General features: G+C 39.9%; 1 protein-coding gene across 1 annotated transcript; it reads right to left on the bottom strand.

Moving 5' to 3' along the window:
• Positions 1-1,168: 1,168 nt before the first annotated feature.
• On the bottom strand, positions 1,169-12,663 carry sms (spermine synthase). The gene is made up of 11 exons (XM_088321539.1): positions 12,488-12,663; positions 8,804-8,924; positions 8,641-8,728; positions 7,535-7,599; positions 7,299-7,474; positions 6,313-6,467; positions 6,149-6,238; positions 4,350-4,464; positions 4,207-4,286; positions 4,017-4,132; positions 1,169-1,711 (listed from the first exon to the last, which is right to left on the bottom strand). The coding sequence occupies exons 1-11, from the start codon at positions 12,558-12,560 to the stop codon at positions 1,681-1,683; spliced, it is 1,110 nt and encodes a 369-aa protein (XP_088177665.1). The 5' UTR covers positions 12,561-12,663; the 3' UTR covers positions 1,169-1,680.
• Between the last annotated feature and the right edge of the window lie 2,289 nt (positions 12,664-14,952).

The following is a 14,952-nucleotide window of genomic DNA, read 5'->3' as shown; positions in this document are numbered from 1 at the left end:
GAAAAAATCTTGACACAAGACGAGTCTACAGCCGCTTTATTTTTAAGCAAGACAATAAACTGCTCCAACAATCGCGCCAGATTGCTGTTTAAGTTTACCACTTGTTTTAAACTTAACTGTTTTTAATATTGTAGAGCTTGCATTTTACACATAACAATAGCTACCGTTTTGTAACATCAAAAGGTTGGTGTGAATCAATGTTCCCTCTAACCTGCGTCTGCGCAATTGCACACTACCCAGAGCTTTTCTGCGCACAAAAAAAATCTAGCCAGCTCACAAAAAAATGAAGGCTCGAAATTGCTAATTAAAAAGCGAATTAAGTCAAAGTTACAGTGCATGAAAGTAAAACTACACGGGTTGCCCTGACGCTGTTTTCTAAATGCGGTATTTTGAGGTCAATGTCGAAGTAGAACGAAGTTGAGTAAAGTAGGTAGTTTTTCAAGAACCGGCTTCCTCGGCTTGGCTCGCTAAAAAAAAAACACTAGCTCTTTCAGGTCCCGAACGGCTCTTCAGGTTGTTTTTGCTCCTTTGATCCCTACACGACCAAATATTATATAAAATTGTGCACAAAATGACTTAAAGGGGGGGGGGGGGGGGGGGGGATAAGAACAAAAAAGAAAAAAATACCAAAATGAAAAAGTAATTAACAGTTTAGTGCATGTAGTATTACAATATGCAAACTCACCACTACACTCTTGTGGCCAGAGTGCATTTGTTAGAGAAAAAAAAAATCATAACTATTGACAGAAATGACCTAAAGACTCGTTTTCTTTTAGACACTCAGATTTATGGCAGGCTAGGTGTAATCGTCCACGTTTGATAGGCCTGTTAAGCACTACGTTGTACATTTTCAACTATATGCTGAAAATATTTTGTTTTTGTCTTTTGACTATTACAGGTCTCATTTTCCTGCATACATTTTTCTCAACGATAAACGTTTCAATCTATGTTTATCCGCCCCAAGAAAACCAAAGGAAGGACCATTTCATTCTTTGGCTTGAACGCTCCAAGTTAAAAGACGGAACCTCCATCTGTTTTCGTTCACTGCCAACTTAATGCACATCACGCAACGAGAGCCAAACAGGAAATACGGCGTCACCGCTTCAAACGCGGCAGCTCGTAAATACCATACGCGCCGATTGCATAACAAATTCCACTAGAGCCTCCCTTGTTTCCTTTGACATGCAAATTGTCTTTATTTCCAACAGTGACAAGTTTAAAAACAAAACAAAAACAAAAAAACTACTGTCCATTTTAAATAAAAGAAAAATAAAAGCATGGTCATGGGATGCAATCGATGTTAGGATGAATCTTAAAAACGGTGGCGGAACGCGTTTCCCTTTGGACATTGGAATAATGATTTGACATAATGCCATCAAAATGATTTTAAAGTTTACACACGCGAACGAGAAAACACTTAAAAACGCAACAAAAGCTCTTACAGTAACAGTGGATGAGCTCACAGTTCAAAACGCGAGTGCAAGCACGGGAAGAAAAAAAAAAAACCATAGCAAACGCAGAACTGAAACTTGATGGTTTGCGGCAAACCGTTAAAATGAAGGGAAGTAGAGTGAAAGCGCCGGAGTGTTAAGACGTCTCTAGAATAAAACATCACCGTGCGCAGCTCCACCGTCGGAAACGTTCAAGTGTTGGTGCTGATGAAGATAAAGCAAAAGGAGGTCACTTCTTCCATATGGTGTAGAAAACCCAGCTGGCGTGCAAAGTTAAGGATAATCTTGGTGACTTTTAGGACCTAAAGCAGGGGGTGTCAAACTCGTTTTCATTCGGGGGGCCACACAATAGAACATTCTCTTGGGGGCCGGACGAGTAAACTAGAGGGAAAGAAATATGAGAGAGGGAGAGAAAAGTAGAGAGGGAGAATCCAAAGAGAAAAAGAAATCGTGAGAAAGAGAAAGAAATTGAAAGGGAAGGTTATCGCAAGAGAAGGAAAGAAAGGAGAGGAAAAAAAAGAAGGAAAGAAATTGAAAGAAAAATGGAAAGAAGAGCAAGTTAAGGATGGTCTTGGTGACTTAAGACCTAAAGCAGGGGTATCAATCCATCGTGTGCCCAAGGTTGGGTAGGGTTACTTTAACTTGAGTGGTCGGCGGCGCCCTCTGTTGGCTGCGGCTGCATCGGCTCGCTACAACGAGTCAGGTGCAATCGACATTTCGTTCTGTGTACATTGTTACACAGAATGACAATACAAGGAAATTATTATTATTATTATTATTATTACTTTTGGATTACTCCAATACCAAATATGCAAAAGACAAAAGAAACTAAATATGGATAAAATGACTCAATTTTGTGCAGGCTTGGGGAGTAACGGAATACATGGAACGGCAAAAATGATGTTGGCAATCTGGTTGGATTTATTTTCATTTTGTTTCTGTCGCATTTTAAGTTAGTTTTGCCAGAGATCAAAGCCAGGAGAGAAAGCTTACCACGTGTTGTGAGTCATAATTTTATTCATATTTAGTTTCTTATGTCTTTTATTAGTATATTTGGTATTGGAGTAATCCAAAAGTAATTGAAAGTAATCCAGTTAAAGTAACCGTACCCAACCCTGCATGTGCCCCCCCCAAGTTAATGAGTTTGACACCCCTGCTTTAATAGCATAATTCCCTTAAACCTGACCAGCACAAACGTTATAGACACAATATTTTCTAATATTTTACTACATTTTGATCTTGCTGTATAGTATATACACATATTATTACGTATTTTCATATATGTGTCTCCTGGAGTGTCACATCTAGTCTATCAATGAAAAAGATTATTCTATAGAGACATTTTTTTTGGTATCTGTACACGAGACGGTGGTAGATACTGGTACACTCCCGGTAGAAAAGTAATAACGTGCGATTAAATAAATGCAGTGTTGAGATATGTTTGCCATTTTAAAATAGTATTTTTTTAAAAATAATTGATTTTTGGCAGAACAATTTCATCGGTATTGGTTTTTAAAAATATGTTTTTTACCATCGCGTCAAATACCATATTTTGCGGACCAAATATCCAAAATATTCCTTTGTGGAATGTTGCATCAAAAAATGTCAGAAAATTTAAACATTTCATGAAACGTAAATATTAGGAAACCTTGTTTTCACCATAAAACGAAGAATTTACTCACGGTTAACATTGTTGTTACAGTAAGCAATTTTTCATATTTCTGGTCTTTAAAGCACACTGGATTTTAAGATTGATAGGTTTATTCTGCTTTTAATAGAGGATTCTTGCAAAGGAGTTTGCATAGGAGGCCAGTTTGTTATATAGACTTGTTGCAAACTATTCTTCGCTTTGACCATTATGCTTCGTTTACATCATTGTCACTATCAGCCAATCGTGTTGCGGTTCTTACGTTTCCACACCCTCTAGTTTAATCTGCTTTTGTAACATGGGATCATTATTTTTAAAAAGTAAGGGCTTAGGGGGAGGGTGTTTCTTTAAAACTGAATGGAATTTCTCATCAGAAGGCTTTTCTCCCAGTTCTCTTTGCAGGTTCAAAACCCATTGATGTTTTCTCTTCTTATTTTGAGTGCCTACTAAACGTTAAACTTATCAAAGACGCACTGGCAGGTTACCCTTAGGTATAATATGGTGGTCGGAAACCCTTTCCTACCCATCGAGGCCTCCGAATGCCCTGTGTGCTTACTGGGAAATAAGCAAGTTCAGGATTTTCATTTTTATCTAGTCCGCTTTCAATGCTTCGCTGTATTTTTCTAACGCAACTTTTAAGCCGGATGTGTTCTTCTGTGGTGTTTTTTTAGCATGGTATTTGCAAGAATTCTGAATTTCAGTGTTTCTAGTTTTACTTGATTATAAAGAAATAAAACTTCTGTCAGTTTAGCCGACGAAGGGGTGTCTTGACAGGGTAGGACGTCTCAGCTGAACAATGGTCATATTTTTTTTGTTTTGCTTGAAGGCAAATTCTTTTTCACCAGCTATTAATGGTAGAGTGTAAAATAAATGGAGATTTTATGCATGTCTGTTTGTTCCCCGCTTGAAAAGGATACAGTTCCAAGTAGGAGGGCACACAAACGACTTTCTTGGAGAAGTCCACCGGACAGGAAAGTCGTCCCAGTTGCTCCTCGTACTGACCGAGGGCCTCGGTCAGATTTGCGCTATTACCCTGCTGACGGACCGCATCGTTGGCGTCGATATTGCCGCACAATCCGGTTGGCACTAGCCGCTTTTGTGACGTACCTGGGTGAAATATTTTCCCTTGGGATGCAGGATCTTGATGGACAGATCCAGAATGAGGCGCAGGAATTCCCACGTTGAGTCTGAAAAGCGCGAGATACGTTTGTTTTTCACGTTATCGTTTTGGAGGTTCTAAACAGGTAGACCTTCTTCCGGTTGCGTGGAAATGGGCACGGCGGTCAGATCGTTGATGATGTAGTCGAAGGTTCGGCCCTCCAGGACGTACTTCTTCAGTACGGGCACGCAGTCCTCCACCAGAATCTGCACAAACAAACATCTTGTTTTTTCTCTCTTTATTAACACATGTTGGATCAGGGGTAATAGAAGATCTTTGTTCATAGTACAAAGATCTTCCATTATCAACTGTAGTAGATTCGAACATTTGTTAATAGAAAATATTTGTACTATGAACAAGGATCATCTATTAATTGTGATACGAACAACAAAGCTATTCTATTATCAAACAGTGTATATGAATGCATGTACAACGGAGATCTTAAAAAAAAAAAAAAAACATGATTGAATGATAATTGAAGATATTTTGTTGCACTACGAACAAAGATCTTCCATTATGTTTTTGAATGTCAATAGATTTATGTTCATAGTACAAAGATCTTCTCTTATCAACTGTAATGTTCGTACTACAAAGCTGTTCTTCTCAAATGTATTACGTTTGATCATTTGGTAATAGAAGATCTCTGTACTACCAACAAAGCTCTATTATCAAGTGTAATATGTTCAACCAAGTGTTATTCCACAACCTATTAGCTCCTATTATTAACTGTAATATCAGTTTCTGAAATAACGTCTTTCATGTTGGGCGTACAACTTACACAACGTCTCTGCTCAGGTGGCTGACAACTTTTTCAAGGAAAAAAATCTTTAGTTTTTTTTTTTTAAATTTTTTCAAATCAAACATTTGCTTCATTCCGATCTCTAAATCTTCGTTCAGTTTGGGAATTTCGGTTCGTTAGGCAATTTGCATACTCTGCAGCCAATTAGAAGCCTGCATCTAATAACTTTGTGCTCCTGGACTTTCCTGAGCCTTATAAGGTTGTGCATTTGCATATCATTTTCCAAAGTAGATGCACAGAGAACACAAGAAAAATTGAGAAATGGTTAGGAATCAGGGCCAAAACCTCAGCCCCAATAGAAAGACTCGAAAGAAGCTAAGAAAATTTATGACGCTACAAAACGTACATTAAGAGCATCGTGGAAAGAGTTCACGTGGCTTGACGCAACGCAAACATTGCATGAATGAAGATGGGTAAATACTGATGGCAGATGGAAAACAGCGATGGTATATACATGCAATAAATGTTATAAGTAGACTTTTGGTAATCTTAATTTTAGTGTTGTTCTGTTATATATTCTGATTATCAATCCTTAATACTTTGCAACAATGTTTCTTTTTTTCTTTTGCGATTAGTAGTCTTATTGTGTTTCAAGTTGTGAAAAATGGGTGCAGGCAACTTTATGGCTGGGCAGGCAACTTTTCAGAGTTGTCTGCCCTGGTGTCAGCTAACTTTTTCTCACGAGTTTCAGACACTGGTAATATGTTTGAACTGTGAACAAAGATCGATAAACCAAAATTTATAATTAACTCAATTATGCTTGGATATTAATAGAATAGCTTAGATTGTAGTACAAAGCTCTTCAAATATCAACAGTAAAATGTCCGTCAATAGAAGATCTTTGTTCATAATACAGATCTTTTATGGCCGCCTGTGATATGTGTGATTATACTAGGTACAAAGATCTATTAACAATGATCTATTATCAACTGTAATATGTTTGATCGTTTGTACCACATACAAAGATCTTCGACTATCAACTAATGTGTTTAATCATTTGCACTACAAACAGAGATCTCTATTGGACTGTGATGTTTGACCGTGTTCATAGGACAAAGATTAAACAAAAATAAAAACTGCTTTGAACTGACTTGGTAACAGTCGCCCTTCATCTTGTCGAGCACGTCCCCGCACGTCTTCCTCATGTACTTCCTGCATCCGTCGATCACCTTCTGGTCGATGTGGTCGGGCTGGTTAAGGGGTAAAACTTAAATATCCTGGTCGGGTAAGCAGCAATGAAGGCACTGAAGGATATTTCCACCATAGTGATCATTTTGGGCTTGAGCTTGACAGCCTGAGCTAGGATTCCTCCATCGCCGCCACCTAAAATCAAAACCTCTTTGCCGGTGTAGTCCTCCTTCCCGCTGCCCATGATGGCCTCTGTGTAGGGAAAGTCGCTCTCCGCCAGGTCTGCGGAGAAAAAAAAAAAAAAATCAAAAAGAAAAAGATTGCTTGCCTTAGCCTGGCATGCTAGTAGGGCTGCAACAATTAACACCTATCCGCAATAAAAAGTCACATTGTCGACCATTGTAAGACACATTTAGTGAGTGAGGAATCCCTACACGAATATAATCTCTGCTGAGAGTCGCTCGTGCCCAATAGCCCCCGTCTCGAGTGGTAACATAAAAATACAGACATGGCGGCCTCAACATCAAGTACGCGTTCCATACTTCTAAAGTTTGGGAGAATTTTAGCCTGGATACGGACGGCCAAACGGGCAAAGTTTACAAAGCAGAACTTGCATACCTCGGTGACAAACATTTAAAGATCACGTTGGACAGTAGAACAAAACGGAGTCTGACTCGCCTCGGTAGGACTCGTGTAAAACTCAAGCCAATGCGGTTTTAATGACACGCGTTGTAAATTGTACTTCCCCCTTTTTTCGGTTGATGATAATCCCAGGGTCGTTGGGGCAAGTACAGCCTGGGAGTGCTCATCCCTTTCTAGGTGTTTTTTTTGTGGTAGGGGGTTGCACTTTCAACATCTGGTCACCGCTGTTGGTGTAAAGTCTTTCCAGCTCTTCAGAGATACCAGATTCTAAATCACTGGGGGAGAACTCGCCCTGAAATTTCTCTTAGTACAATCCGTATTGAAACCCTCTCTTTTTTTTTGGGTTGATGTTTGGCTATAAAAGGGCGCTTGAGCATTATGCGAGATGCATTTGCATGACAGAAAATCATTGAGAAGCACTGGTCTATGATGCTAGCAACAGAGTGAAAAGCGGATCCGGCACAAACTCACTGACGTCTCCGTTGAGGACCAGGATGTTGCCGAACTGCCGCGAACGCAAAATTTGGATATTTTGGTAGGCCGAGTCTTCGTGGTACAGAACGGCGTCGATGTCGTACTCTGTCAGCCTCCCGTCGGCGGTGGGCCAGTACCGGTCCACTTTGGCTCCTCGGACCAGGGCCGGGAGCCTGCAGACCCCAAAGCCACAAATAGGCGTTGCGCTTGACTAAATAGGAATGCCAACTCACCTTTTAACGCGAGTGATCTTGCCGCTCAGCAGGACCTTGACATTTGCTTCCAGTGTGTTTAAAAGCTGAAAATGGAAAAGAAAAATGGTCAGAAATATGTTTGATGCATAAAAGATCATGACTGCAAGACAATATAACCTTACAGAGTAATGAACACAGGACAATCAATCATGGGCTGCTCTGCCAAGTTCCTCCATGGTAAATTCTCATAATAAACTCACATTTCATCAAAATCATCTTATTCACCTTAATACTGTTTTTTAAAGGTTTGATTACTATCAAAAAATCATGACGACAGAGTGCACCCGATTAAAAGCCGCGTGCTTAAACTGCCATATAAATAAACTAATTCCCATCCATATCAAGCCTAGCGTAAACTGCGTGGGGAACTTCATTGGCACATTTGGCTGCAAAGCACCAATGGTGCCGTGCCCCTATACAACTGTTGCAGTTTTCAGTTCTGCTCAGAGTTGCTTATGCAAGGAGTTTTCACATCATGTGACCATCCAAGATGGCTTATACAAAGACGAGTACATATTTACTGTTGGGCCGAAAGAAAACGCCAATGAGGTCTGCGTCACGTAAAATCTGAGAACTGTATTTGAAGACAACAGTGCCAGGGCAACCATATTCAGAAGACTAGTGCCAGATTGCAACACAGACATGTCTTTTTGTGTTGTTGTTGTTTTCCTCAGTAATGGAGCAAATAGGATTCAATCATTATTGTTCAAGGAATAAAGGAGACTTCAGTGACCTGACATTAACTCCAAGAGAAGCGTAGCGTTTTTGATAACTTGCAGTTTAATTGATTTTGGGATGCAGAGAACAGATTAATCAGTTTTCAGTCATTTTTTATGGGGGAAATGTGTTGAAGATATGACAAATTCTAGATACAAGTTTGATCCAGGAACAAATCATTCTCGGATGTAGAGGGGCCACTGTATAGATTTTGCCCCAGCACTAGAACAATATCACAAGATAGAAAAGGAGCAGCAGATCTTTTGATTGAGCCATTTTTGTATTTCAACCAATCTTCAGTTCTTAGAATCGACAGGGCACAAAATGATAAAGGTATTTTTGGGGAACATTTTGAATTCGGATCTTACGCTGTCGAGTTGAGCAATGTTGTCCCCCTCGTAACACTGCAGGTCGATGGTGATCAAGCCGTGGGCGTGCACCCGCAGAATAACCAGCCTGAGGGGGAAAAGAACATCACCAAAATATTTGCCGGTGCCCTGGATTAACTTTTAGCAAAGCAGTTTTCCGGACCTGCCATTCTTTCCGACAAAGGTTGCGAGGTATCCTCGTCCGTCCGTGTCGTGCACCGTTTCGCTCATTTCTTGCTGGTGGAAAATGGAGAGCAGAGCCGGGACTGTTGACGCAGGATCAACTGGGTACAAAAGACAGATTATTTATTCATTCATTTATTTTTTTAGAAGGTACAGTAATCCCTTGCTGTATCACGGTTTACTTCCCGCGGTTTCGCCACTAATGGATTTGCATCGTGCGTTGTGTTTTTCTAAAAGCCATCATGTCAACAAAATGAACTTGACCCTTAAAAGCAACAAAAGGCAGAGAAAGATGCTTTCTATAACCAACAAAGTTGGACATCTCCACACACTAATCTTGCTCTGGAGCCACATGCAGCTCTTTTTCACAAATGTTTGATAATAAAAACAGATGGTTTCTGTAAAAGGGCAAACAGGACACATTTTTGTTTTCCAATGAATATATAAAGGTATCTGTATCCTTCCTTATAAGGCTTATTTATACAAGGCTTTTTATTTTGGGGGGGCCAGACATGTTTTTTGTTTGAATACGATATGGCTCTTTCATCATTTTAGGTTGCCGACTAGAAAGTAAATGCAGTTTACCATAACGTCCACACGGTGGCGACAAGGTATCATGTGATGTAAAGTGTCCTAAATCATTGCAGTCGTGCAGTAAAACGAAAATATTATTTTCAAAAAAGTTTAATTCGTCTCTATAAAGAATAAAATGAAGTTGATTGCCCCCGGTAAGCAGGTAGGCGCTTTGTATGGCTGTCACCTGTATCTCTGTGTGAATAGTTAAGTGTGAAGAACATTGTAAAGCGCTTTGGGCGGTCCTCAATAAATTGAAAAGCGCTTTATAAATTCAAATTATTTACCATTTGCAGTAATCTTATTTTCCCAACAAATACTTAAGCCTGTAAATTGGGTTTGTTCTTTGGTTTCATAAATAACAGGATATTTGAAATATAAAAAGGTTTCTACTGAGAAGGTTTTGACTATCGCCGAACCTTTTTGGAACACAAAACCGGCAAAAAACGAGGGATTAACGTAGTTCTGTTGACGGCTCTCATGAAAACAGATATATTTAGTAGAGGGGTGGGCAAAATTTAGCAGAAAGGCCATCATTGATTGATTTTCCATTTCCCAATACAGCCTGCAATCAGATACCACAGAAGCAAGAAAAGATGTAGGCGTACCCAATTATTCTCATGTCGTCGCTGACTTTTCAAAAAGCGGACCTCATTCTTAGCAATCTTTGTAAACATTCCTTTGACACAGAAATGCTTAAGAGTTTTGGATTACCAGCAACGATACACATTTATAAATAAACTGCTGATATTTTTTAAATCTATAAATAGATAATGTAATTAAATTGGTTTGGAAAATAAAATGATGTCCTGTTTAGAACACTAATTTGATCATATGCATTAAAAAGAAACTCAGAATTGTTTATTTTTTGAATTAATTTGATAAATATCTTGATTGATGAAACATCCGATTAAAAAATGGGTAGAAAAGATTAGGCTATTTTAATGTTTGAAACACTGGGAACAAGACTGGCACAAAATCAACTTGAAGTACTTTATTTAAAACCATTTTATACATATTAGGATATTTTTGACTTTGGGTGAGCGGGAATAAAAAGCTCGCTAGGCAGCATGTTGTCACCCCTGGTAGATGCCAACCTTTTGACATAAAAAAGCTGTAAATGTTATTACGCACAATCCTTCTCAAGAATATATATATTAAAAAAATACATGTAATTGTTTAAAATCAAAAGTGGCAAACTTTTACTGAAACAAAAATCCAAAGCAATTGTTGGAGGAGTACATTCACGCACAAAAATTTAGTCTCACTTCAAGAGAAAACAGCCGTAGACTAATATACTAGTCAAAATTTTATTTGGTTTTTAAAATTTTACAGTTTCTTTTTTTGTTTGTTTTTCAAATTGGTAGTCGCTTTTAAGGGGAGAAGGCTGTCGACTAACATAAAACATCAGTGTTTGAGAGTATGCTGATAAAGTACAATAGTGGTTTCTCAAGTAGACGCTTTTCTGACTCAATTACCGGTTGATCGTGTTATGTCACATTGCAAAGTGTAAAAAATGTCATGTTTAAACTCGCCTAGCGTCTCGTTTCCCAAAAATGGAAACCATTTCCTGCTCAATTCATACCTGCAAATTTATACGATTTCCCCGTATTTTACACGTTTTTTTTAGCATTTCAAATTGTGACGCATTGCATATCTGCTTGCACACATCTGCTGCTTTTATTATTTTACCCCTGTTACCTTGCTCTTATATTATTGCTTGTGCCGCTTGGAACCCTTGTACTATATGTTGTGTCTTATGTCCTGTAAGTGAGTTGTATACAGTATGAGCCCTAAACCCACTTGCGCTTTTGATTAGTATTATCTTAGGTTAGGACTGTTCTGAGCATCTCCACTTCATTATTGTCTGCGCATGGAACAGTGTGACACTTCATTTCTTTTTAAGTCAAGTACATTTTGAAGAAATTGACAAATAAAATTGACTTTGAAATTGCGTACCCCATATAACAATTTGTTTTGTGCAAGATTTTTAAGACTTGATTTTTGACCGATTTCGCCTTGCCCATATCGTGTCCATCTATGCAAGTTGTCTCGGTCAGTCGTAGCAAACAATACGTCATCGTAGATTGCTAATAATGTATCAGAATTCTACATAGTCTGCCTTGCTGTGAGTATATAGGTGCTACCTTGGGTTTATGAGGTTTATTGTTGTTTAATGCGGGGAATTGAAATAGTTAATAAGGCAAGCAATTGTCTGAGGTTGATCGCTATGTTATTTGTCTTTACTCAAAAGCACCTGCCTGAATTTACATTATGGTGTTCAATATCTTTCACTTGCTTGGAATTTTGTTGAAAATTTAGAAAGTGAACACTGAGTGTTTAAAACAATATTGGGCTCTTAATGTGCTCTTAATTCATAATGTGAACTAAAACAGAGCGTATTTTGGCTGCAATGTGAAAGAGAAAGCTTTTTTTTTGGCTTAACAAACTTACTATGTGGTTAAGATTTGAGCATTTTATTTCTAGGACTACAAGCAACTACCTGACCTTGGTTTCCTCCATTTCTTTTACAAGGTTATACAAAATTTAGTAATTGTATTTATATTTAGTTTCTTTTGTCTTTTATTAGCATATTTGGTATTGGAGTAATCCAAAAGTAATTGAAAGTAATCAAGTTACATTACTGTAATTTTATGGTACTTGGATTACGTTACTGACTACGTTTTTCAACAGGTAACTAGTGACTGTATGTGTGAATACATTTTTAAAGTAACCTTCTCAACCCTGATCGTAACTTAGAGCGCATGTCGCAAGTCAACTTTCAATTGAAGAAACGTCGACTTACTTCCGGTTTTGCCTGCACTGCACTCCACGTGACCGCCAGAGGACGCTGTCATCGCCGCCAAATGACAGAATGACAAACTATAGATAACCTAAGCGCTTTGAACGTGACATATGCACTCAAACTTTTATAGTATTTAAAATTGCTGCAGTGGTTTCTTAACGTCACGGAAATTTAGTCGACGGCGTCTCATTCAAAAAAAGCGTGCAACGTTTGAAGGGCAACTAACAGCCGGCTAGCTTAGCGTGCTCAGCAGCCGGTTAGCTTAACGTGTTTATGTGTTCTGACCTGGCGCGGAGAGGCTGAAATCGAGCGTGTAGTGTCGCAGTGCCATGTTCGGAGGCAGCCCGCAGTCGCTCATCCATTCCTGGCGCTTTCGGCGCGTGTGAGCGGGTGGGCGTGCGGGACTTTATTGCCAGGGAGGGGGGAACGAAAGGGGCGGGCGCCGTGTCAATGCACCATTAGCGACGCTGCTTTGAATCTAAAGGCGCATGCGCGCGCTGTACTTTCGTGTAGTGGAGGGAGGACTGAAGGGGCGGGGGCCCGAGTCAATGCACATCTGCGGTGCTAATACGAATCTGAGTGCGCATGCGTGACTTTATTCATTTATCCATTTGTTTGTTAGTTTATTCATCTATTGATTTTTTTAATACATTGAATGTTGCATCAATTAATTTCTCTCCTTCTCTTTTCTCTTTCTTTCCCTCCCCTTTTCTCTTTTGCCTTCTTTCTGTCACGAACCGGTCAAACAACAATACAAAAATAACAAAGAAAACGAAAGTGATGCAAAATACAGAAAGAAACAGAAAACAAATGCAAAAATAAAAATGAGTTCATGTTTAACTCGACACAAGAGGGAGCAACTTAAAGGAGCAGTGTGAAAGATTTTGTGCCTACTAGTGGTACAAAAACCCTCCATTTGATTAAAAAAACTATTGATTTGAATAATAGGCGAAAATACATTACCGATCATACCAACAGTAATTTCTGCAAATATCCATAGCTTGAGAAATGCATTTTAAATTCATACTTTTGGTTTGAACAAATTTATTGACACTAAAAACAGAAAACAATCATGACAATCTCAACAGCAATTAAGCACATTCACAATATTATATTCCAATATTACGTTTTTAACAGCAAACACAAAGTGAGGTTTGAACAAACCTTCTCGAAAATCAAACATATTCACAATTTCATTATATAACATCTTTGTTAGTGTCAATAGATCCGTCCAGGCCAAAGTCGATTGTCCTCGGTCTGAACAAATCCACCGACACCAACAGCAGCAAAACACAGCCATCAAGCATATTCACATTTTTTTTTTATATTTGACAATATGACGTGACGATATGACGTTTTAACATTTTTTCCTGACATTTCCAACATCAATTAAACAATTTCAGAGTTATTTTCTTTTAACAGTAGTTAACCAGCGTGTAAAAGGCAATACTATTGTGCAAGGGCATAGCTCTGCCATCCCACCCTCCCAAGCAGTATTCTTCCAGTCCTCTGTGTGGGTCCTTTCCCTTCTGCGTGGGTCCTCTCCCTTCTGGGTTCCACAACCCAGGCCGTTGCTGCCGGGACTCCCACAGTGTAGCTCCGGCTCCCCCCTCCGGGTGGGTACAGACGAGTCTTCTTTATGGCTGCGTCCTAGGCCCGCCGCTCGCAGATTGTATGGTATCTGCAGCCATTTGGAGCACAGCCACGGGGGGGATCTGCCTGCACCTCCATACCAGCAGGTTTCTGGAGGTCCAGATGGCGTCCTTGATGGCGGCGAGAGTGAGCCAGTCCCTGGCAAAGTCGTTCCGATGCCTCCTCGACCGACTCACCCCGTAAAGCACGTACTGTGCATCAGGGACCTCTCCTGCTGGCAAGTCCGGGAACTTTCCTAGTTGTTCGGCCATTGTCCACAAGACCTTGGCAGCGCTGCACTCACAAAAAAGGTGCCTCACTGACTCCTGGGCGCCACAGCCAGGTCGAGGGCACGTCGAAGTCGCCGACATTCCTCGGTGGTGCATTACAGCTCTGACTGGGAGAACTTCATGAGCCACCATCCATGACAAGTCTCGTAGTCTGTTTGGGAGGGCAGGATGATTGACGTTGCTCCAAACCGTTGTGGATTCGCCAAACGCAAGCCCCCGCACAGGGCTTACTGTAGCTCGCTCTTGCACAATAGCAATAAGGGCCCTGTGGTTTTGTAAAGTGTGACATTCTTGTGTTTCCAAATCAAACTTCTTCAAAAAAGCCCGAATAAAGAGATGTGTTGGTGGCAAGTTAAACGAAACTGGAATCAAACGATTGTCTGGTACAAGCTTTAGCTTCCGCAAATATGAGCCCATCCAAAAACGGGTCATTGCTTGACTTTTCGGGTTGTTGGGTGGGCCCACAGCGTTTTGGAAGTGGAGAGAGACATATTTGCTTCCCAGGAAAAGCTGGAGGTCAGGCACTCCTTTCCCCCCTTTTTCCTTTTTCTTTTTCATTGTATCTCTTTTTATCCTTTCCCACTTTGAGCCCCAGACAAAGCGAAAGATGGCTCGGTCCATTTGTAACAGCACGTTTCTTTTAGGCATAAAAATTAAACTGATTGACAAAAGCATTGGGAGGATGATCGCTTTGATGATTAGGACCTTCCCCTCTATTGTCAGTTTTCTTAGTGACCAAAAAACAAGTTTTTGCTTAACTTTCCTTGTCACGTCATCCCAGTTGGTCTCGCCTCCTCCATCCGCATTGAATTTTATCCCTAGGATTTT

Source organism: Urocampus carinirostris, chromosome 17, assembly GCF_059441175.1.
Source record: "Urocampus carinirostris isolate Australia breed hairy pipefish chromosome 17, RoL_Ucar_1.0, whole genome shotgun sequence".
Lineage (NCBI taxonomy): Eukaryota > Metazoa > Chordata > Actinopteri > Syngnathiformes > Syngnathidae > Urocampus > Urocampus carinirostris.
The sequence above is the reverse complement of the archived record's forward strand: the minus strand, read 5'-3'. Positions and strand labels throughout refer to the sequence as shown.